This window comes from Lissotriton helveticus, chromosome 12 (assembly GCF_964261635.1).
Source record: "Lissotriton helveticus chromosome 12, aLisHel1.1, whole genome shotgun sequence".
NCBI lineage: Eukaryota > Metazoa > Chordata > Amphibia > Caudata > Salamandridae > Lissotriton > Lissotriton helveticus.
Window position 1 is genome coordinate 45,029,810 of NC_136073.1, and position 22,693 is coordinate 45,052,502.

A 22,693-nucleotide genomic window follows, 5' to 3' on the forward strand; every position below is an offset into this window, starting at 1 on the left:
CACCCTGAATCATTTTCCCTTGGTTATTCAAGTCATAATCTCATCCACCACATACTCTATGCTGACCACATTCTCATTTAGACAGCTTGAAATATCTGGCTCTGGCATTCGAGGTTTGTCACCCCACTAAAGAGCAACTCTCCCACACAATCTAGAGATAGCATCTCAACCTACTCCAGAATACTGAATCTATCACACACACTCTAGAGCTAGCAACGTAACAGCAAGCATCTCATTGCTCACACATTGCAACAAACTACGCAGAGCAAATTCCTCACTTGCTCCAGAACTTGTATGATCACTCGCATGTATTCAAACTAGTGTCACCACACTCACTATGGCTATTACCACATAATTCACGTTTAAAACAGATTAATATCTCATGTGTTCCAGAAGTAGTCTCTCACATACCTAAAAGTTAGTTTTACCCCCACATGTACTCCAAAGAGTCCTTCAAAATGTGCACTTAATACTCAGGGATGAGATCAAATGTGCAAAATAATATCTAGCCTCACACAATTCAACTACATCCCAGAGTTACCCTCTGGCACAAACACTTTCTCCAGAACTCATATATAACCAAGTTAGCATCTCATTCTTAGCACATGTAGTAGCTCACTTCTCATCCAAGTTAGCATCTCATTCTTAGCACATGTAGTAGCTCACTTCTCATCCAAGTTAGCATCTCATTCTTAGCACATGTAGTAGCTCACTTCTCATCCAAGTTAGCATCTCATTCTTAGCACATGTAGTAGCTCACTTCTCATCCAAGTTAGCATCTCATTCTTAGCACATGTAGTAGCTCACTTCTCATCCAAGTTAGCATCTCATGCTTAGCACATGTAGTAGCTCACTTCTCATCCAAGTTAGCATCTCATTCTTAGCACATGTAGTAGCTCACTTCTCATCCCTACAGCACTTGAGCATGAGACCCACAGAGGTAGTCCCTGATTAAAGGCATCCAACAACTAGTATCCCATCAACCGTATTTACTCCAAAGGTAACATCTCAAACCTGACACATACCCCATACCACACCTTAAACTAACTGAAAGCCAGCATATTACTTGCACACATACTCCAGACTGTACTGCACACCACATATTCCTGAGCAGACACCAATGCTTACATCCGTTAACTAGCCTCTCACACAATCCAGGTCTAACATCTCACCCATCAGAAAGAGTCCAGTTATCGACTTACACCCATTCCAGGGCTAGTGTCTCAACTCCATATGAAATATTGTAGTTAGGTTCTCATGGATAAGCACCTAATATAAATTACAGATCTAGCATTTTGCCTGTCACAAGTACAAATACACTTCAAACTACCAAATACTAATCACACATACAAACACCCAGTCTCGCACACTCATAGATACTATGAGCAAGTCACTTATCAGAAGTACCCCAGGCCTACCATTCCAGCCCTCACATTTAACTCAGAGCACACGTCATATCAGAGCAAGAACGTAACTCCACATACTGCAAAGCTGGAATCACACCCTTTACTCAAATTGATGATTTTTAACCCTCGCAGGTATTTAACAATCTTTCATTTATTCCAAGTAGTGCAAGTTTGATATTTATCAGCCATCACACACAAGATTACATCTTCTGCCCCAGATTGGTACTTTATAGCACCTGACATACATAGATCAGGGTTCCATTGATCCTTCACAAAATCTATGTTTCAAAACACTTCCACTATATGAACTCTCCTAGGGTAAAGTCCCCTCCTGCAATTGCCACAGTTCAAGTCTCTTTGCCTAGTAATCAGAACCCCACATCCAAGTAACCTCTCTCACTATCTCTGAACAGAAAGAGCTTCCCTCTACCAGTTGTGCCAGGGGTTGGTTTTGCACCATCTCCAACAAACTCTTGCCTATACTTTCATAGTCCAAACTCTCTTGTACATTTGGCAGCCAGAGCCAACCTTTTGCACACTCCACAGACATGGCTTTCCTCTTGCATGAATTGAAATGAACAACCTTCCTCATATATGCAAGTTTAGCTTAGCACAAAACTTAATTCATTACCACACTTTTCTCCACATGGATCCAATACACTCCATAATGCAATACACCCCCTGGCACACCAGGCTACTGTTTTCAGGTCTTACATTCTTGTTAGTGTATGCTTCCCCTTCTTAGCCCTTCTCTCCAAGTTAAGAAACATTATGGAGTTTAATACTGCAGTGAGAAAGAAAAGGAAAACAGAAAAATTAGCAAAGGAAAGCAAACTATCACTGAAAAGAAAGAATCAGGGTTCAACAGAAACTACTCATCATGGAAAGAAACAGATTTTGGATGAAATGGGTCATCAGTCTTGTTGAACCTAGGAAATGGCTGTTCATATTTTCACCGTAATCACTCACTATTGGCCTGAAGCACTAGAAACGTAATTATTAAGAAGAATGACGTACCGTAGTCAGTGGACCTTGTTCGTAGTACCTTTACATCTTTATAGTGTAATGAAATTAAGGTGATGGGGTGCAACTCTTATTTTGCAGATACCCTCCTTGGGATGGGTATGGTGTACTTAGGACTATGGGTGATCACTACTCTATTTCCATCTGCAAGATACTGTGTCTTGGCAATGGCAAACTGGAGATTCTGGGGCGGCATTCCTTATTGCCTTCGCCACAAGAGATTTTGCTGGTGATCAGCAAAAATCGGACTCTGGGCTTCCTTCCCTCTCCCCACGAATCCAAAAGTGCCAGTTGCATAATTCACTTGAGGCTCAGAGGAGGCAGCCCTCTTCCCACCCCTTCTGGTGACAAGCAGCATGAAATACTATCTAAGACCCTAGCTGTGTTATGCCCTCAGAAACACATGAAGTACCTTAGGTGGGGATCAAGTTTTAACCTTCATCTGTGGGTATTCCCAATTCCCTCACAAAAAATATTTAGGGCATTGGATGCATTTCAATACCACAAAACAGGAATGTCATACAGAACAGATTTTAAGGGAAGGCTCCCACACTACCGCGTTTAGCATTATGAAATGAACACAACATTTATTGCAAATTCCAGCCAAAGGGCTGTGACAGACCGTGGTGTACCACAGGCTGGCGGCTGGGAATGTATCTCCCAGCCTCCTCGCCAGAAAACAATCTCTTTTTAATCCAGGCAGTTTGGCAAACTCACAAATCGAAAAGTTTCTTGCAGCATAAAATGACTTTGGCAAGTATTATAAAGTCTGTTTGAGAGGTGTGTGCAGAACCTCACCATCCTCAAGCATAATAAGGCTGGTTCCCTTCCAAAGGAACCGTGATATATGATGCAAGCAGGCTCATCCAAGCCTAATACTGTGGCATCTCAGTGAAGGCTGGAGCCAGCAACTCTTCAATCCAACACACAATGCAGGATGAGAAATGGGGGTCATTCAGTATCAAGAGAAGGCACCAATGGGGTTGGATGTCAGATGCATAGGTCGAGACACCTGCTGGAGACAATGCAAGGTCTGTCCAAGGTCTGTCCAAAGTAACAGTCTTTGTAGTATCTCCTACTTTCCAGCATCAAATTCGAGGTTAGAGGAAAAAGGCAGCAAGAACCACCCTCAACCAAAAAGTTCATAATTGGGAGAAAGGTGAATGTCCATCTGACATCAAATCAGTCTATTCAGGTAAGTCGAAGTCCGCTGTATATCCACCAGAAAGCGATCTAAAACATTTGGGCCAGAGAGGCAGCAGAAACGCCCTGGGCAACATCAACACGATTCACATTGTTCGTCTGGTAGTGTTTTTAGTACGGTTTGCCAACATGGTTTGGATGGTTCATACAGCTGTGCAGGAACAGGTGGTTTCCCCCTCTTTTAAACTAGGGTTAAAAGGGTTAAGGCAAAAGGCTTCAACAGCTGCCACTAGACTGAAGATCTGTGGCAAGCCATAAAAAAATTCTTCACTTATACAAACTAAAAAAAAAAAATGAAGTAATTGCAATATCCCCCCACTGTTTTGCTGCAAATATAACAAAGGGGAAGACTTCTTTATCAACCGTGCTGGATTTTATCCTATAAACAAGAGTGCGAAAAGTTACAGGAAGAATCCAAAAAAAGTAAATCCTTCAACACCCTCTTGTGGGCAACAGTTGTACTGTAAACTGGGCAGCAGAGCCGTTTTTTGAGGGCAGGGAGACTAACTAAAGCACCAGGCTCTACTTTAAACTAAGAGGAGCCACATAGTAGGAAACAATTTCAAACTTAGTTCATGTACAGAACTAAAGGCAGAATTGCCGTTTTCTTTTTAAAACTGAAAACGTCTATAAAAAGGTATCTGGATATTAAAACAAATTGGTACAATAAAAAAAGCTATAAAAATGAGGGTTTTCTTTAAAAAAAGACGTCAGGCAGTCGCTCCATCTTCAACAGCGAGAGGCCTCAGGGAATGGGGCAGGTACCGAAAATTACAAATGTCACAAAAAACCCCACAAAAAGTGTCTGAAGAAATGTAGTGTCATTTTCCTTCGAAGCGGCTCAGAGTCACATTACATCCACAAAGAACTCACTCGGGTTTCCCATAGCCATGTGGAAAGATTGGCGGCTGGCAGTCAGTTCGGGGGGGACGGATGCTAGGTCACGGACAGGAGGAGCACCAGGTGGCACAGACGCAGCAGCTGCTGCAGCTGCCGCAGAGGGGGGAGGCATCATCATCACCATCATAGGGTTATATGGCAAAGGCATCCCAGGAGGTCCATAGGAGTGGAGTGAGTGGTGGGATCGGATACTGCTGACAAGGCTGTGATGGCTCCGTGGAGGACCCTCGCTTGCAGGAACAGATCGCTCGCTGGACCCATGCTCCCGCCGCACACCACTCCGCGTGGAGAACTCAGACTCGCTACCACTGCCAGACTTGGAGTCACCAGTTTTTTCGTCCTTGGTTTTGCTCGGCCGTCCACCATCACTTCGGTTAGAACCACTGCTACGACTCCCTAGGGTAGATAGAAAGAAGTAAAGAAGGCACATCAGAGCAGATGACGAAAAAGGACAGGCTTATCTACAAAGAGTCTAACCAAAACATGGTGCACAATATTGCTACACTTGGATCAGCTACGTTGTTAGGATTAACAGGAGTGACAAAGGCGTTCGTATGAAGAGAAAATTTAAGTAAGCATGTATTATATCTACTCACCTTCAAGAAAAATCCTATAAAGCATTACATATAAAAATCACATGCAAGGCTTTCGGAGAAGACATGCCTGAAAGATGTCCATTACAAGTGTCAGTGGTACCAACAGTGATAATACTAGTGTGCCAGTGGGAAAGCCAATACACAACTACTTAGTTAATTTTTCATACTGCATGTGCGAGAAAATGCCTCTAGACATGGTTAGTCTCCACTTATTCCCTGGTATTGATATAGTTTCTATTGTAGTGCACAGGGTCCCTGCCAACCAGGTCACCCGTGCTAATGCTTCTTCCCTAAAACATAGCCCAAATTGGTACTCCTGCCTCCCTGTAAGTCCCTAGTAAGTGGTACCCTGGGTACATAGGGCCTGGAGGCTGAAGAGGGTTCCCTGGGAGCCCCTCACTAGGACCATGTCACTGCCCTTGCAGCTTGCATAGCCTTGTGAGGTGAAAAACTACAGTCGATATGACACCCTACCTGGTTGCCATGCCAGTCAGCACAGCCTGTAGGTATATGTGCGTCACCCCTTAGTAGACCTTAAAGCCCTAAGGTAGGGTGCATTATACCACAGGTGAGGCAATATCTGCCTGAGTAGATATGCCCCGACAATAAGTAAGGAAATTCTTAAATATTGTAAGTGCCAGGGAAGCCATAAGCAGTACATGGGCTGGAAACTCGACAACTCAAGTTCCCAGCCACCGCTAACTGTTCACTGAAACCAGGAGTGTTTAGTACCAAACAATTCCTTGTAATAAATCTCCACTGATGCCAGTGTGAGATGTATTAAAACATGTACACATAGGGCAACTCAGAGGTGCCCCCTAAAAACTTACAGACCCTGGTGTGGTCACGGACTGGCTTTAGGCAGCCTGCCACACACCTGTTTCTGGACCCCTGGGTGGTAAGCCCCTGCTCTCTGGGACCAGAAACAATGCACATCCTGGGCAGAGGTGCCACACCTCCTTGCCCAAGATGGGCCCAGTGCTCGAAGGGGAAGCTTCTAAGGCCTGCTGCCTTTGTAATGCGAACCTTAGCTTCTGCTGGTAGCAGGAGATGGCAGCCCCCGGTTTACACCCCCACTTTGGGCGGGAAAACTTAGAAAGGCTAGGAGGTGTGCCCACCTTTGCCAACTCCACCTCTCAGGTAGAGGAGGCGAAGTTGAGCACACTTTTCAGATCCCTCCATCTTGAATATGAGGGGACAACTCCAATCAGGGCTAGGTCTATGCCTTCCACAGGAGGGAGGCATAATAGCGGTGTAGTCACACCAGGTAAGGTGCCCACTGGCCCTACCTGCTACTCCCCTAAAAAGCCCCATACATGTATTTAAGATGCTCCCCAGAACAGGAAACTCAATTCCTGCAATCTATGAAGAAGGACGACGAAGAAGAAGACACTGTGCAGCAAAGCCTAAAGACAACTATTGACTTGGCCCCAGCCCTACAGGCCTGCCTTCAGCTTTAAAGACTCTGCAAAGAAGAAAACGCATGTCCTGTGGCCAGTGACGTCCAGAAACCAGAGGAAGCCTGCCTGCTCTTCAACAAAGACCAGATCTCCTGAGAACAGCTGCACTGTCCAGAAGAAACCAACTACAAGGACTCTAGATCCAGCTGGAACCGAGACTCCTACCCGCTCTGCACCCGATGCCCACAGCCAGAGTGGCTCACCTGTCCAGTTCAGTCAGCCCAGCGACCCTGACCTCAAGTCCAGCATTGGCAGACCTCCTCCTGAACTCCAAAATGACAACTGCAGCTTGAATCCAAAGGTTCCCCTGACCGCGACCGGCTCCAGTAAGAGGAAGTCCCTGCGCCTTGGTGTGCTGAATTGACAGTGCCCCTACACCTCCCAATATCTCTACTTACCTTTGCTGTCATTGATATGCCTTCTGCAATCTCCAGTGCGAAGCTTTCAGCCTGTTTGTCAAAAGCAGAATCCTCATTGAAGAGCATTGGGCGCACGAAGCTGAAATTGCACCCTGCACCAGGCCGCCCCTGTACTGCTGGTGGTGGTGTATGTTTGGTGCTGCTTCGTACCCCCCCTCCCCCCCATGTTGGTCCTAACCCTTAAAGCTTGGCCCATGCAATAGATTTACTTCCCTGCAAGCAGTGAGGCTTCAAGCACCCCCAGTCTCCATAGGCCCGACTCAGATTTTGACCTCTGCACCCGGCCGCCCCTGTGCGGTTGGTGATTCAGTTTGGAACTCACCTGGCACTTGCCTCTTGCTGACCTTTGGTCCAGAAGACTGGCATTGTAAGTGTTGTCCTTACATGTTAAACCGCATTATTGTTTAACTCCATTTGATAACATTAAATCTCAAAAATTTCAAGTGAAAAGTATTTTAATCTAAAAACGTACTTACCTTATTGCGAAGATCTTGGTCATAAAATAAAATACAAAGCAAGCTTATGTTTATAAAATTGCTGTGGATCTCCTTATGGAGTTGTGCGTCCATAACTGGTCAATGTTGTTCAATAAATGTCATACACTCTTCTGTGTTAGGCCTAAGGCGGCTCGCCCACACTACCACTAATAGAGCACTTTGGGATCTGCATTGAGCCCTGTAACTTTTGGGGAACATCTGGACTCGGTGCACGGGATAATCACCTAGTGGCATATCATATACAGAGCCAGCTTCCTAAAGAGGGTCAGAGGGAAAAGACAAACTTTGTCCACCCTAAACGTGACTACTTGCACCTTGACTGGCTCCTTGAAGATGTCAGGGCTGGTTTGAGCATCCCCTGAGCATTGGGAGATACCTCATAGACCTCGTGTGTTAGTCTCCAAAAGGAAATCATCCTCAGGCTGCTTGTGCAGCTGCCCTTTGCAGCACCTCATGGTACACAGTAGTGTCGTCCTGAGGGGAAGGCTTAGCTGGATATAGATCCAGATCAGTGTCACCAGGGGTGTCCACCTATCATTCCATGGGTCATCGTGGGGTTGTGGATCATAAGGTATGTCAGAAGGAGACTTAGAACTATCCCCCACAAGCCCTGAAATAGGGGAACCCTGAGACGTCTCTGATGAAGGGCCAGCTGGTAGTGGCTGAGAGGGTTGGTGCAGTGGAGAAGGCAAAGTTTGTGGTGGAAGCAGGCGTAGCGCAGGAGGTGTGTGTGTGTGTGGGGGGGGGGGTGCTCTTATAGTGGTGCCAAGGCTTTTTAGGCGTCGACTGAGGATAGAGTCATGGCCTCCTCAAAATTCAATTTCCTCTTTAGAGGACAGAGTATTTTGAATGGAGGACAAGCTTAGCCAGGATTCGTCCCGTCCCAGGCTGAATGTAAATCCGTTGTTGCCAGATATTGAGCTCCTCTTTGAGGCACTGGAGGACGGGTTGATCATGCTCTTCAGAACCAACTGAGGATGCTGAACTGGATGTTGGCTTTCTGGACACAGAGGGAGGTTGTTGGCCTGCCAGCACTGAACCTGACTTTGGTTCCGAAGCCTTCAATGGCGGAGTCGAAGAGCCTCCCAAAGTCAGAGAGTATGCCACCGAAGTGGGCTTAGACGCCGAACCATGTACCTACGTCGGCTCGGACTTGGTGTCTCAGTGCTGACCATGACCTTGCGGCAGTGGTGGACCGGAGCCTCATGACTGACATGTGAGCTTGACACTCTCGAAGGTGATGCTCTGCTTCAGAGTGGTGTTGACTGATGGGTTGCAGGGTATAGTACACACGGTGCCCGCTTTTGTAGATGGACGATGTGCGGGTTTATCGACGTCAGTCATATCCTTCTCCAACTCCAATAACAGCCTCTGTGACTGAAGCCTACTGCTCTGTTGGGCGTCAAAGTATTCGACCACGGAACCGAAGCAAATACACTGTTTATTCAACCTACGAGGTTGAGGGAACCGAACGGGCCCAGCAAGAACACAACGCAGCATCAAAATGGAGCTCGAATGAACACGTCTGAACCTGATTGCAGAGAAAAAACAATGGACCCGATGCACCTGCCACTATCAATCATGAGTGGACTCATTATACCTTGTAACTCGAAAGGCTTCTTTTTTGGAAAATCAACTTGCACAGGTCTGAGCCCACCACTAAAAAGCAGGTGTATGTACAGCTATAACTACACATGCAATGAACATTTGAAAAATAGAGGTTAAATGTCTCAGAAACGAGAGGAAGTGCCAGACCCACGTCTGGTGGCGCAAAAATAAAGGAACTAATGTCAGTGCACTAAAGAGGCACCTATATAGCCCCTGCACGTCATTTCTAGAGTGTGGAGCCGCAAGGCACCACCTTCTAGCGAGTAGAGGTAGTGTTAAAAATTGTATGGATCAGGTCGATCGCCTGAAAATGTGAGCAATCTGCTGCTTGAAGTCTCCATCAGAAAGACTGTCACTTAAGTTACTAAACCTCTATAAAACCTTGCCACCAAGACATACTTTTTACACATTCTCTTTTGATATTAACTGATCTTGCAGGCTTTGGGAAACATTCTCCCATAACAGTTTGACTTTGGCAGCCATTTGAATGTACAAATAGTGGGATTATATTCCCTAGCTGTAGATTCAAGGTGAGTTTGTACTTTGAATTTTCCAGTTAAGGAGAAAGATAGTGGTGCTTTTACTAGAGTTGACTAGTCAAAAATAATCAATACTCCTTGGTTTTAAGAAAGGCATTCCCCTACCTCCTTTGTGGTGTTTTCTGCTACTAACTGCTGCACACACATCACAGTCTGACCAATATTAACCATCTTGGCTTAATGGCCCTATCAAGATATTGCTGTTCTGTCAAATTGAACGAGCATTACAGCGTAGCACTACAAACCAAGTTTGGAAAAAAAAAGCATTCAGAGTTTTATCATCACCAGTGGACATGCATGCACATTACAAAACAACCGCTACAATACTGTAATGCAGCTAATAGGATTTACAATTTTTTTTGCACGTCAGGCAACAGCAAGCATTTGATGAAACGTCTGGGGTTGCCCTCATTTTTATACTTGTGTTTGTTGGACTCAAATTAATAACAATGGAATTACTCTGAAGACTTTAAACAGCAGGGCTAGTCGTTTTTACCTTCACTGTGTTGGCTGCCTGCACTGCCCACACCGTAGCTGTAAGATGAGAGTTCATGATAGGCTGGAGGCTGTGTGCTGTATGGGTGTGGTGCCGGGTACTGGTACGAGAAAGTGGGTAGCAATGGCCACGGTGTTGCCCCAGGCAGAGGAAGAGGAGCCAGTGTATCCTGGTCCGATGCCCCACTGGAGCCATCATTATCATTTAGGGAGAGGTTCACCATGTCTAAAAAATAAAAGAGGAAGACTACGATGAAACAAAGCAGAAGGGCATAGAGGTGCGAAAACACGCAAGTCAACTAGGAAAACAGGAGTGAGCTGGCTGACCACTGAACAACAAAAAGATGAAAACCTGGAAACCCAGGGGCTCAGTAAATGCTGAATGCATTCTTAATCTGGACTAGATAGTTGCATACTTGGCATGACTGCTTACATTTGAGACCTTTTAAAGAGACATGCTTGTAGCTATATTTCCTGCATGAACAAGAGTTCATGCCTTAGATTTTAGAGTTAGCCTTAGATTTTTCAAGACATGTTAGTGACAGCAAGTAATATATAATTAGTAAACCATTGTCGTTGATGCAAAAGCGAAATCTGTTCCTTCACCCAAAATGTGCCCAACACAGGCGGTGGCAGAGAAGGGAGAAGTAGTGGGTGTCCTTACAGTTTTCACAGCCGCTGAAATCCCCAAAGATATAGTAGCACTGCTCAGAGAAGGTGATCTTGTTGACTGTGTGCCGTATAAAGCCTGCCTTTAGAAGATTGCTGGCATATTTTCGAGCCTCTCGTCTGTCCTGGAAGCCTTCAACATGGTGGTAGAGCCAGTCTACCACATCTGAACCTGTAGTTGGACATAGGTATGGTTACACATGGTCATAAAAGTGAGGAAGGACTGGGGAATTGGAGTTTCAATACCAACAATGTTTCTGTTCTAAGGTTTACCAAATAGCAACAGAAAAGGCCTTAACCAAAGGGCCACAACCAACATGCTACCACAGATGTGTGCTGTGAATAAGCAGAACATTAGCATGTTTAAGCGTTTCATGAGAAACCCTGTGCCCCATGCCAGGTTGGTCCTCTGCCCCCACACCGCCCAAAACTATCTCTCGATTCTGAAGGGCTGACATTACCTAAGAAGGCATTTGGTATTGTGATCTTCAGCCACATTCTGTCCCGCACTTCGAGACCAGACTCCGGCGAGGCCATTGCCTTGGCCACAGAAACCATGTCAGTGTGGATGGATAGATTGAAGTCATCAAAACCTGTCAAGAATGTACATAAAGGAGGTAAGACGAAAGAATGGACAAAAGCACAATCTCAGAACAGCATCAATGAGATACATTTTCTAGTCCTGCCAGATCTCAAGGGAAGTTTTCCAGACTAACTATCATTGCTGCAGAGCTTCCCTTGTGGATATTAACCACTTACCTCCCCTTCACCTCAACCTGATCCCTTTCCTCCTCCTTCTGAAGGATAGTTGTTGATTACCTTTCTCTGGCAACACCATTGTTCATGTGAAATTCTTTTTTGTGCAGTGCTGCATGTTTTGTAGCAAACAAAAGCACTACTTGATGTGCCAAACACTGTAAACATCAAGCTACACATGATCAAATCTAACAATTTCAAATGCAGCAGACATCCAGGTCTTTAATCACAAAAAACCTCATTCAGACATTCTCACTTGCCTCCAAGCCATTTGATATATAGATGACCCTTTACCACTATTGTGAAAAGCCTGACTGGAGAAGTGACTAAACCAGCAACATTCCATGCTACTGAAAAATACACCCACAGCCAAGCCAGGCAATCAAATGGCACACAAATACAATCCCCTCTCCAAAAGTTGAATGGAGTAGTCTGTTGTCACTCGAATATAAAGTTACATTACTTTTCACTCCCTTGATCTCCCCAAGAAGGCAGTATTGAGACCACACTGTAGCACTGAAGCAGAAATGATCAAAGGTGTTTTCAATGCATGTTTATGTCTCATAAATGGGACCTCTGCTTTCTGGTCTTATTAAACTCCTAATAGCGTTATAACACACTGTGAAGACTTTACTGCTTTCTTTAAGCTAAAGACCGACAACATAAGGGGTGACCTCCTTAATGATGTAAGTCGATACCCGAGCCTCATCAAAAGGCCCGACACCCAACCTAAAAATAACGCTTCCTGGTCGTCTTTCGACACCTACTCTGAAGAAGCAATACACAAACTGCTCGGCACCTTGAAGCCCTCTAATCACCTCACAGACCCCCTACCTGCTAATGCTGTAAGAGACTTCACCCCCGTTCTCCTCCCACTCTGGACTAAAATCATTAACAGCTCCCTTCAGCAAGGTCTCATCCCAGACTCCCTCAAAGTGGGGCAAGTCACGCCTATACTCAAGAAACCTACAGCTGACCCTGCTGACTTAAACAATTACCGCCCTATCACCAATATCCCCACTCTGGCCAAGCTGCTGGAAAAATGTGTGCAACTCCAACTAACAAAACACATTGACAAATTCGAACTCCTCGACCCTCATCAATCAGGCTTCCGAGCGAAACACGGCACGGAAACGGCCATGACACACATAATTGATGACGCCCTCCAAATCCTTGATCGCAACGACTCCTGCCTCCTCATCCTCTTGGACCTCTCCTCAGCATTCGACACGGTCAAACATGAGAATCTATTAGAGCTCCTAAACACCAGAATGGGCTTATCCGGGACTGTGCTCAAATGGCTCACTTCCTTCCTACACAACCGATCTCAGAAGTTCAAGATCAACAACGTGCTGTCCTCACCTGTACCAGTAGATTTAGGCGTCCCACAAGGTTCTTCCCTCTCACCCACGCTGTTCAACCTCATCATGGAACTACTCGCTACCTTGCTCCAAGCATCCAATGTACACTTCCATATGTATGCCGATGACACTCAACTTTACCTAAAGGTACAATCCCCAGATGATATCAAACTTCTGAACGGCACACTTAGAAACACCCAATCGTGGTTGGCCGACAATCACCTCAAACTAAATGCGCTGAAAACTGAGTTCCTCCTGATATCACCCCCTGCGAAAATTACCACCACCCAAATATGGCTCAATCACCTAACAGCACTCAATGTCAGACCCACCATCGTGGACTCTGCGAAATCGTTAGGTATCACACTTGACGCAAAGCTCAATATGCAACAGCACATTAGCAAAGCAACAAAAGGAGCTAACTTCCAAATCAACACTGAGGAAACTCAAACCCTTCCTTCCAGCCAAAGATTTCCTAACTACTGTACAAGCCCTAGTCATCCCCCGCATAGACTATGGAATTGTGGCCCTCAGCGGACTCCCTCTAACAACAACCGCACCCCTAAGAGCCTCCTTGAATGCTGCTGTGAGACTCATTTCTGGCTCAAGGAAACACTCTCACATAACCCCTGACTTGAAATCCCTGAAATGGCTTCCCTTTGAAGCCAGAATACAGCTGAAAATTGCTGTTATGACACATGCAGCCATACACCACAAGGCACCCAACTACCTCACTCAAAAGTTGTCTATATCAGGAGGCTCGAGATCCAATAGAAGTACAAAAACTCTGCTCCTGAAACCTCGCAGATTCCGTAAGGAAAAAACATACAAATGCTCCTTCTCAGGAATGGCACCCAGGATCTGGAATGCACTCCCTCCTGAAACGAGGCTTATCTCCTCCACTGCACTCTTCAAGAAAGAAGTGAAAGCCATCCTTATGGCCAAGTTCACCTGATCCTTACTGTTGTTGTTCAGAGACTATGCACCGTTTCGGTAACGTTGGATACTTACTGGTCCAATAACTTTATATTCATGACCTCCTGACCTCCTTTGCAGTTGGATCAAAGACTCTGCACCGTCTTATAGTATTGTCTATTTTGAGTGTTTATTGGTATCTTCTGATCTCTATTGTAGTTGGAACAGAATCTTTGCACCGCCTTATTTTATTGTCTATTTGAGTGTTTACTGTTATCTCATGATCTCTATTGTAGCTAGATCAGACTCTGCACCGTCTTATATTATTGTCTATTTGAGTGTTTACTGTTATCTCATGATCTCTATTGTAGCTAGATCAGACTCTGCACCGTCTTATATTATTGTCTATTTGAGTGTTTACTGTTATCTCATGATCTCTATTGTAGCTAGATCAAAGACTCTGCACCCCCTTTATTTTACTGTCTATCTGAGTGCCTATTGGTATCTTATCAGCACATGACTGTTATCCTATTATGCCACGTTTACTATACTGTACCCAATTATTATGTCTAGTCACCCTCCTGTTGCCCACTCCCCCCCTGTGAAGCGCTCTGATATCTGTAAAGATCTTGTTCGCGCTATATAAAACTTTGAATAAATAAATAACCATCAACAACAAGAGTCTTTGAAATATCCTATTAACTTGCTTGAGATTAATGCATGCGGGGTAAAAATGTTTCTCCTCCTTACCTACAATGGACATCAGCACTTTAAAGATTGAGATACAGATCATTATAGTTCAGGCTGTGCAGATTATACCTTAAGAAGCTATTTCCTCAGTTCAACTATATAGGGCTGTTCCACCCAATAATTGGCACAAATCCCATCAGTACATTGCAACATCCAACTCCATCTAAAAGTCCCCTGGAATGCTGAGTTACTTTTTATTTTTGCAGTTTTATATGGTGCTCACTAGACCTGAAGGTATCGGAATGCTTTACATAGCACCAGTTGTGTTACAGACAGATATATTCATTTTTTGTTAGGCACGGGGAGATTACCTGATTTGCCCAGAATCACAGGATGTTGACCGTCCCTGCCGAGACTAGAACCTGCTTCCCCAGCTTAGAGGTCGGCAACCCTAGCCATTAGGCCAAATACTCTCCCAACAATTCAAGGCCTTCTGCTTGTGCATCTAGTCTTAGATGTGGTGTGCAAAGCTCACAGCAACATCACCATGACCAGGCTTATTCTCACCACCATTAACGTCAAATAAGGCCAAATGCAGAAGTTACTGACTTCACAATTACTGTCCAAACACTGGGCCTCTAGCTCCTGGAGACAGCAAACTCTCCACCCTCTAGCACTTCTGTCATAACCCACTATCAATGATGATTGCTCAGAGCAGCAGCAGGCCGATTACATCTTGAAGAAATTCACTCACATTAACACAACCATGTAGGTATTGCACGAGTTAGTACCAAAGCTTACCATTGCAGTCACCATCAATACTACTCCTTACGTACCTAAGAAACATCAAATGGCAGATGCACAGCGCACATAAGAGGAAGCAAGCCATCTAAAGCTACGGAACAAGTTAATAAAACATCAGGGGAGCACCTCATCCACCTTCGCTAAGAACAACCTCCTCGCCAAGACTAAACCAGAGTAAAATTATCCTTCTGTACGAGAGCAAATTGCAAACTCTGGTGCTTGCTAGTTCGGTTTGCTTTACATAAATCCCAACACCTACAGCTGCAAGAGGATATCTGCATAGGAACAGACCTTTCTTTGATTTGAGGCTTATCGGAGAATGCGATTCTACAGTAAATAGATAATGCACAGTAGCACAAAGGCTGCAGTTTACTGTGCAAGGGTGCGGGGATCTGAAAGGCCCATGAGACCCCCTCGCCTCACCAGCTGCAACACTTACGTTCGGTCTCCGTGACAGAGCTGCTGGAAGTGATTGTACTCATGGAGGAGCTGCCTGGATAGATTGGGAAGGCACCAGTGAGTGCAGCAGAATGAGACACCCATGCTGCTGGGTCAATTGGCTGGATTGGTTCATCTGCAAAAGAAAGGGCAGCAGAGGAGATGTGACATGGGTGAACAAATAGACTGACTATAAGGCAGAAAAATGCAGCAGTGATACTTGGGACCAAAAGGGAATACAAATAAGAAATCACACAAGGTTGGATTACTATTAAAAGTAGGAAAATATAGTCAGTGAGAGACTCCGGCACTTACTACGAGGAAGGGTGAAGTATCCCTGTGGGGAAGGATCCCAACACTTCGCAACGGTCAGCACAATGGGTCTAGAAGACAAAGAAAACATCCTCTGAAACTAACCACCTCCTTCAAAATGACTCCTTAGCTTAATAATTTGTGGTTCACAGTAGTGTTTTATTTTTTTTTTTGTTTTTTTTAATGGGTGCAACTGAATACAAGAACAAATTTTTCAGTCTCTGATCAAGTTTAAACTGTATAGCGAAACGAGTAAAGCTTAGCCAAACATTATCCTTCCACACAGTCAACTTAAGTACTATCCATGTACAACAGCAAATTCATCTCATTGACAGACACATTTCTGACCTTCTGTAACGCCTTATCTGGTAAAGACGGGATCTAGCTGCAGATTCCTCATCTTAGAATCCTCCCCAGGTGCCACACTGGATCCGGACATTTTTCAGCAGTAGCTTTGTGCATCGGCAGAGGGCATCAAGCGACTCTGCAGCGAGTTCTCCCAAACGTGAAGTCAATGGAGTCCATATAAGCCCACCCACAACGCGCTCAGTGTTTGTGACCCTTCCCGAACCAACAACACTGAGCCACTTAGAGAAGCCACTTAGAGAATCAGTCTCAGGAAACAGTGTGCCAAAAAGGGAAAAATCTTGTATCAACAAGTACAGATTGAAAGAACTGCAGTACAAAGCAAAGAGGGGAGCGAGGAGAGCACCGGGCCCTCAGTTCACTGAATGGGGAGGATGGGTGGGTTGCTACGTAATCTGCGGTTAGATCATGGCTCTACCAGATAAGGCGTTACTGAAAGTAAGTAACTTCATCTGATGGAGACATCTAAGCGCAGATACCTTATCTTAGAATCAGATACTCAAGCAAATACCATCCTTGGAGGAGGGGCTATAAACTGACCTCACCAAAGATCCCAAAATAGGAGGAGTCGACCAAAAGGATAGAAATGGACCAGACTAACCGAAAAATGATAGGTGAAGCAAGATAATCACCGAAGGACTGATCTCCAAGGAGGACTATGGGAAGCCCGTAGGGAGTAGAAAGCTACAAGACCCTGAGAAACCCAGTATAGGATCAGTAAAAGAGGTAGCCCCAAAAAAGGAAGCAACCTACGATTGGGAATGCAAAGGAGCAAGAACAAAAGTCCAGAGTGCAGTGTCAACACCAATAGAAGGAGCATAAACCGCATGCTCAGCCGCAGCAACTTATACAACGAATAAAGAGCACCCACCGGTCATCAAGGAATCTATCCAGAGAAAAAGATTTTGAAAAGGGGACCTACAATCATAGATTGATGGAGAAAGAAAACCGAACAATGAATGCTCAAGAGCATCGCTAGAAAAATAAGAACGGTGAAAGGAAACCGGTCTTATATTCAGAACCTTGAGATATAGATACACACACACACACACACACACACACACAAGGCATCCTCCGTAAAATGGTAATGGAGACACTTCACTGAAGGAAGTAAACTGATAAGCACAACCAAGAAGGTTGAGCCAGGTCACCAAGGGGGGTGTAGGTAAAATGCGGCGACGTACACCGTACAGAAGGCCAGAGACCATATGTGCAAAACACACACACATATGTACCTGAAGTAAGAGACACCTACAAGAGATCCATTCAACAGATGGGTATGTACATGCAGAAACAAAGGTTAATGTATAAAAGGATGAACAGGCATATAAATAACAGATAGTCCACATTACACACAGGTCATACAGGGTACCACAAAAGTATATCCACTCTTCCGAAGGTAACTCATGTCCACTGCCAGAGAGCGGGTAGGACAAGAAGTGGAGGAACGAGGGATACTCCAAGAACATAAGTAACCAAGGAAGGGCAGAGATAAAACATCAAACCGTGATAAAAGAGAGGTTACAACAGTCACTGAGGTGGAGACAGAAAGACAAGGCTGGAAAACTGCAACACAATGTCACATAAGAGCAGGAAGTGCAAAGCATCGCTCACAGGAAAACAATGGCAACCGTCCAAGAATCAACATCACCGGATGAGTAAGGATGCCAGTAGGCGGTAGCAGGAGAAGCAAGAATAAACAGTATGTAGAAAGTCCACCACGAAAGATTAGAAAAAGACCGCCAGGGGAAATAAAGGGCTGGCGGAAACTAAGGGCAACAGATAAGTTGATTAAGAAACTCAAACATCGCCCAACTTATGGAAGATGGGAAAACAGGTAAGAAACCTGACCAACGCCACACGGCAACTTGAGGAAAGATAGGTTATGCCCCAAGAAAAAGTAATGAAATACCTTTACCAAAGAAAAGGGGGGGGGGTGAAACCTCTCCCATAGAAAAAGGGACACCACAAAGGCAGGAGTGGAGGGAGGAGAGATATAGGAAAGAAAGGGAAACCCAGCATCTTACAAACTAAGGATACTAGATAAGGATCCAAACAATCAAGGAGACAGGTGTCCCAGGTGAAGAGAATTGTAAGAACAGCAGACAACAGGTACCCCACAGGTGCGATGGCCGGTATATATTTAAAAAAAACAGCAGGAGGCAACAGCAGCGGCTGTATCCAGAGTAGGCGGTAGAACACCAAAAGAGTAAAAACACTTACAAGAACACCAGACTGCTGAAGACAACAGCATCAGGAGCACGATAAAGTAGAAAAGGGCCAAAACAAGAAAGCAGTACCCAGAGCAATTCAATAAGATACGCCAAAAAGATGCAGATATCAGCAGGAGATTAGGGAAGGGGAGTTGTGGAACACAGGCCGAAACCAAGGAGAATACAATTATGAGTAGGGTAAAATCCATTTGCCCAACAGAGTCGAATAAGACAAAGAGAAAGTCCACACATAAGAGGATCACAGACCGTAACTAAAGTTAAACAGGCCAAAGAGTGTGCCTGACTTTACCAGTGTCACCCATATGGACCTAAGGGGCACAGTAAAGATGAAGCTGAAGTCCTTATAAGGGATACTAAGTGCATAGATAGCTCACAAAATGCCCCGAAGGCATACAAAATAAGGTCCCAGAATCAGAACACCTGCCACAGAATTAAGTACTTGGGTAGGAAAAACCAAGCGGCAAAAAGAAGCTGTAAGAAAAGACTCCTACAAGACCACAATGCAAGATATATGTTCTGCTTACATCGCGTTATCAAGCGGACCTTAAGACACATACTGAGCTCGTAGCGATCACACCGCTTTTTGAAGAACTACATACTTCCAAACTTTTTCCGTTGCCACGCAACCATTTGGGGATCGTCTATATATTGGGTGGATTCTGACACCCATATATCCACTTTTCATTTATTTGGCGTGCCTATGTTGGAACTGTTTTTCTGCATGAGAAATATAGCCTTCTACTTTCAAATTCTCACATTGAAGATTATTGTACAGTGCCCATGGCTTAAATAACATAGGTCCAAGACGAGACCTCGTAAATTCAGACTAAAGAGCGTGGCCACGTTCTACCACGCTCCTTATCCTTCTATTTAGCCTTGAAAAAGTCAGGGTACGGATTGGATGTACCGACAAAACACATATTGGCTGCTCTTGTTGACTGTTTTTTTTATTATCTTCTATGAAGCCTTGTGAATAAATGGAGAAAAGAACATACATGGACTACAATTGATTGTTTACCCTATCTGAGGAAGAAGACTCACTTATATATTTAATTGGACTTTATTTAAATATTTGTGATTACTCATCACTTTGCTTTACATATGTTTAGGATTGTGCTCCCTATGACCCTTTTGTGCATGCAAGATATATGTTCTAGATGGCTGGAAACGAAACCGGTCACAGACAGCATAAATAAGAAAAGTACATGCAGAAATCAGTAACACAACACCATGTGTAACCCTGGAAGGGAGAAAAGTACTTTGCCCTATGAAGGTGAATAAGAGCCAAAACAAGAGGAAACAAATGGTGCCTGACAACTCCAGTACAACAAGAGTTAACACTCCGCACCACCATTACTATCTCTGAACCGTCAAACAGAGTCAGCATGCACAAAGAGGGAGGAAGCATGTCAATTAAGGTAGTCTGCAGAGCCTCCAAAAATCTGGAAAGTATTCAACCATGCACACTGATGTGGCGCTATGGAAGAGGCCATAGCCCGACCAACAGAATCGGTGGTATCCATACCACAGCGGATGCCATGAGTAGCGGCTTGTTGCCCATCTCCTATCAGGGGACAAAAACATTTCTGGCTTCTTCTGGAAGGGAGGGCAAGAGGTGTTGCACTGAGTTCCACAAGGTGCGGGAGGAGTACACGAGGGCACTAGTAGTGCTATGAGAGCAGGGCAGAGATAGAAGAGAAAATACCTAAAACTAGCATCAAATTCCCTGTCCTCCATTTCCGGAGGGAAAAAAATTAATGTTTTGAGTGGCTAAAGCAGCCGGAAACACAAAGCTCCTAGTAGAGGGATGTCGAAAGAGACGGGAGAGATCCCCGGGGCCAGGCGACGCCTGCGAGAAGTAGAGCGATCCACAGGGTTCCCTGTTTCCGGTTTAGCCCAAGCACCCAACAGTATATTGAAAAGAAAGTCACTACAAGAAAGTACAGACTCAACGTTAGACAGGATAGGATATAGAACGCCAATTAAATGGCCCACTTACAATTCCACAGAAGGAAGCTATAGATCCAGGACGACCGAAACTCGATTGAGTATTGTCCGCCAGAGCGGAATTCGCCTCTGTAGCCAAACCAGGAGGGGACAGGAGGCTGGAGAAGATCTGAAACCACTGATGTCAACCAGGTCAAGCAACCAGCTAGACTGCATAGGAGGTGGAACTGTGTCTAGAATGGAAGGGGAACGCACTACATCGTCCGTAGTAATTCCAGAACCATGGTCCACAGAAGGAAATACCAGAGAAAGGGAGTCTCAGACAGTTGGCTCCATCAGATGCCATAACTGAAGCCGGTCGACGCCTTGACGTCAGAAGGAGCGTCGAACAGCACCAACACCACCTCTATGGGAGCCGGCAGACAAGAGGTCACTGCCGCCATTGGAGTCAGCAGACTAGAAGCAGGAGCTGAAGACGGGAGCCTCCACGGGCTGTGCACCAACGTTGCGAAGGTGGAGGATCCACCCGAAGCCAGGGGGGAGAACCGACAGGCCGAGTCAGAGGCATAACCTTGTGCATTTACATGGGGTGCGAGGGAGCTCCAGTGGGAGGTGATGACAAGAACAGAAGGAAAAGATGGAGAATATGGTCTCATCTGGGACAAAGACGCCCTGGCCCCAGGATAGGTGGGGAGATGCAGGGCAGACCCTTGTCCCAACACTTCAACAGAAGAGCGTGGACCAGTGGTAGGTGACGAAGGCGGGCGGCACTGCAACTGACTGCTGCCGCTGAGATTTACCTCCGGACGTCAAAAGAGAATGACACCCTTGGAAACTGCCCCTAGTGGGGATGCGCAGTCAGTCCGTAGAGTGCGTAGGGGACCGTGGAAGACAAGACAACTTTGATGATTGTGACATCTGCGCTGCAAGGAGCTTCATTGCGACGTTCAATGAGCGCTTTTGGTCAGAGCTGGCAACAGGAGTCATGGTGCCAACACAGGCACGACATGCTAAGCGGGTGAGGGTCCATGTTGGACATCTGTCGTTCACAGGGCTCCAGGCTTGAAATGCGAGGACTTTGAAGGGTAGAAAAAGGAACACTGCTCTGTCAACAAAAAAAACTTTGAATATGCTGAAAAATGGCCGAACTACTGCAATGCGGATCTGCATTGCTTGCGCAAGAAAGAAGGAATTTTCTTGGTTCGTCTGTTTTGTTAGGATCGACGACTTTCTTGGCCTCGACGACCTTCTTCGGTTCCGGGCTTCTTGGGCTCGACTACGCTCTTCGGTGCCGAGGGCTTCTTGGGCTCGACGACCTTCTTTGGGTGTACGTCCTTCAGATCGACGACCTTTGGTTGGACCACCCTCTTTGGTTCTGCGCCTTTCGGGTCGACGACCTTTGGCTGGGAAACTCGTTTTGGCTCGATGTCTTTCTTCGGGCCTGGGCTACTGGAAGGTGTGTGTCTAGGCTTCGGAGCCGAGCCGAGAGGTGGGGTCTCCGAAGGAATATCTCGATCTTGGCTAAGGCCTTTCGGCGATGCTTCGACCGGAGCCTTCTTTTTTGGGCTGAGTGGAGTTGGGGGCGGAGAACTCAGTTTGCCCCGGCGTGATATGGTCATCGGAGTTCGATCGGTCCTCAACGGGGACGATCTCTAGATTGGAGTTGGCGGCTTCGGGGAGGTCTTGTTCGTCCTCGAAGATATTCTCCGGTTCAGACTTCTGCATCTCTTGCCTGGCAGCCCGTCGATTCCTGATGGTTTTCTTGGATCGGAATTGGGCATACGCTGGGCAATAATCTTCTTTGTGTTCAGGTGACAAACACTTGTTGCATACTGTATGCTTGTCAGTATGCAGGAATTTGGAGTGGCATTGTGTGGCATTGTGGGCACCTTTTAAGTGGACTCCTTTCCATCGAAGGAAGTCGCACGTGGCGTCGATAAGGCCCAACGGCCCGCGTCGACTATCGGATCAAGATGAAAAGTTTGATGGAGTCGAGGGGTACCGAGCGAGAACAATACCGTCGAGTTTGAAGGCCTTTTGGCCATAGAAAGTAGT

At 45.5% G+C, this 22,693-nt stretch overlaps 1 protein-coding gene across 1 annotated transcript in view; it reads right to left on the bottom strand.

Moving 5' to 3' along the window:
- Positions 1-2,989: 2,989 nt before the first annotated feature.
- Positions 2,990-22,693, bottom strand: part of DVL2 (dishevelled segment polarity protein 2) — a 180,681-nt gene continuing 160,977 nt past the window's right edge. Inside the window, exons 10-15 of the mRNA XM_078670618.1 lie at positions 16,095-16,162; positions 15,781-15,915; positions 11,277-11,408; positions 10,811-10,987; positions 10,148-10,372; positions 2,990-4,928 (exon numbers count right to left, since the gene is read on the bottom strand). Of these exons, the coding sequence (XP_078526744.1) occupies positions 4,480-4,928; positions 10,148-10,372; positions 10,811-10,987; positions 11,277-11,408; positions 15,781-15,915; positions 16,095-16,162 (1,186 nt within the window). The 3' untranslated portion in view covers positions 2,990-4,479. The remainder of the gene's footprint in view (positions 4,929-10,147; positions 10,373-10,810; positions 10,988-11,276; positions 11,409-15,780; positions 15,916-16,094; positions 16,163-22,693) is intronic.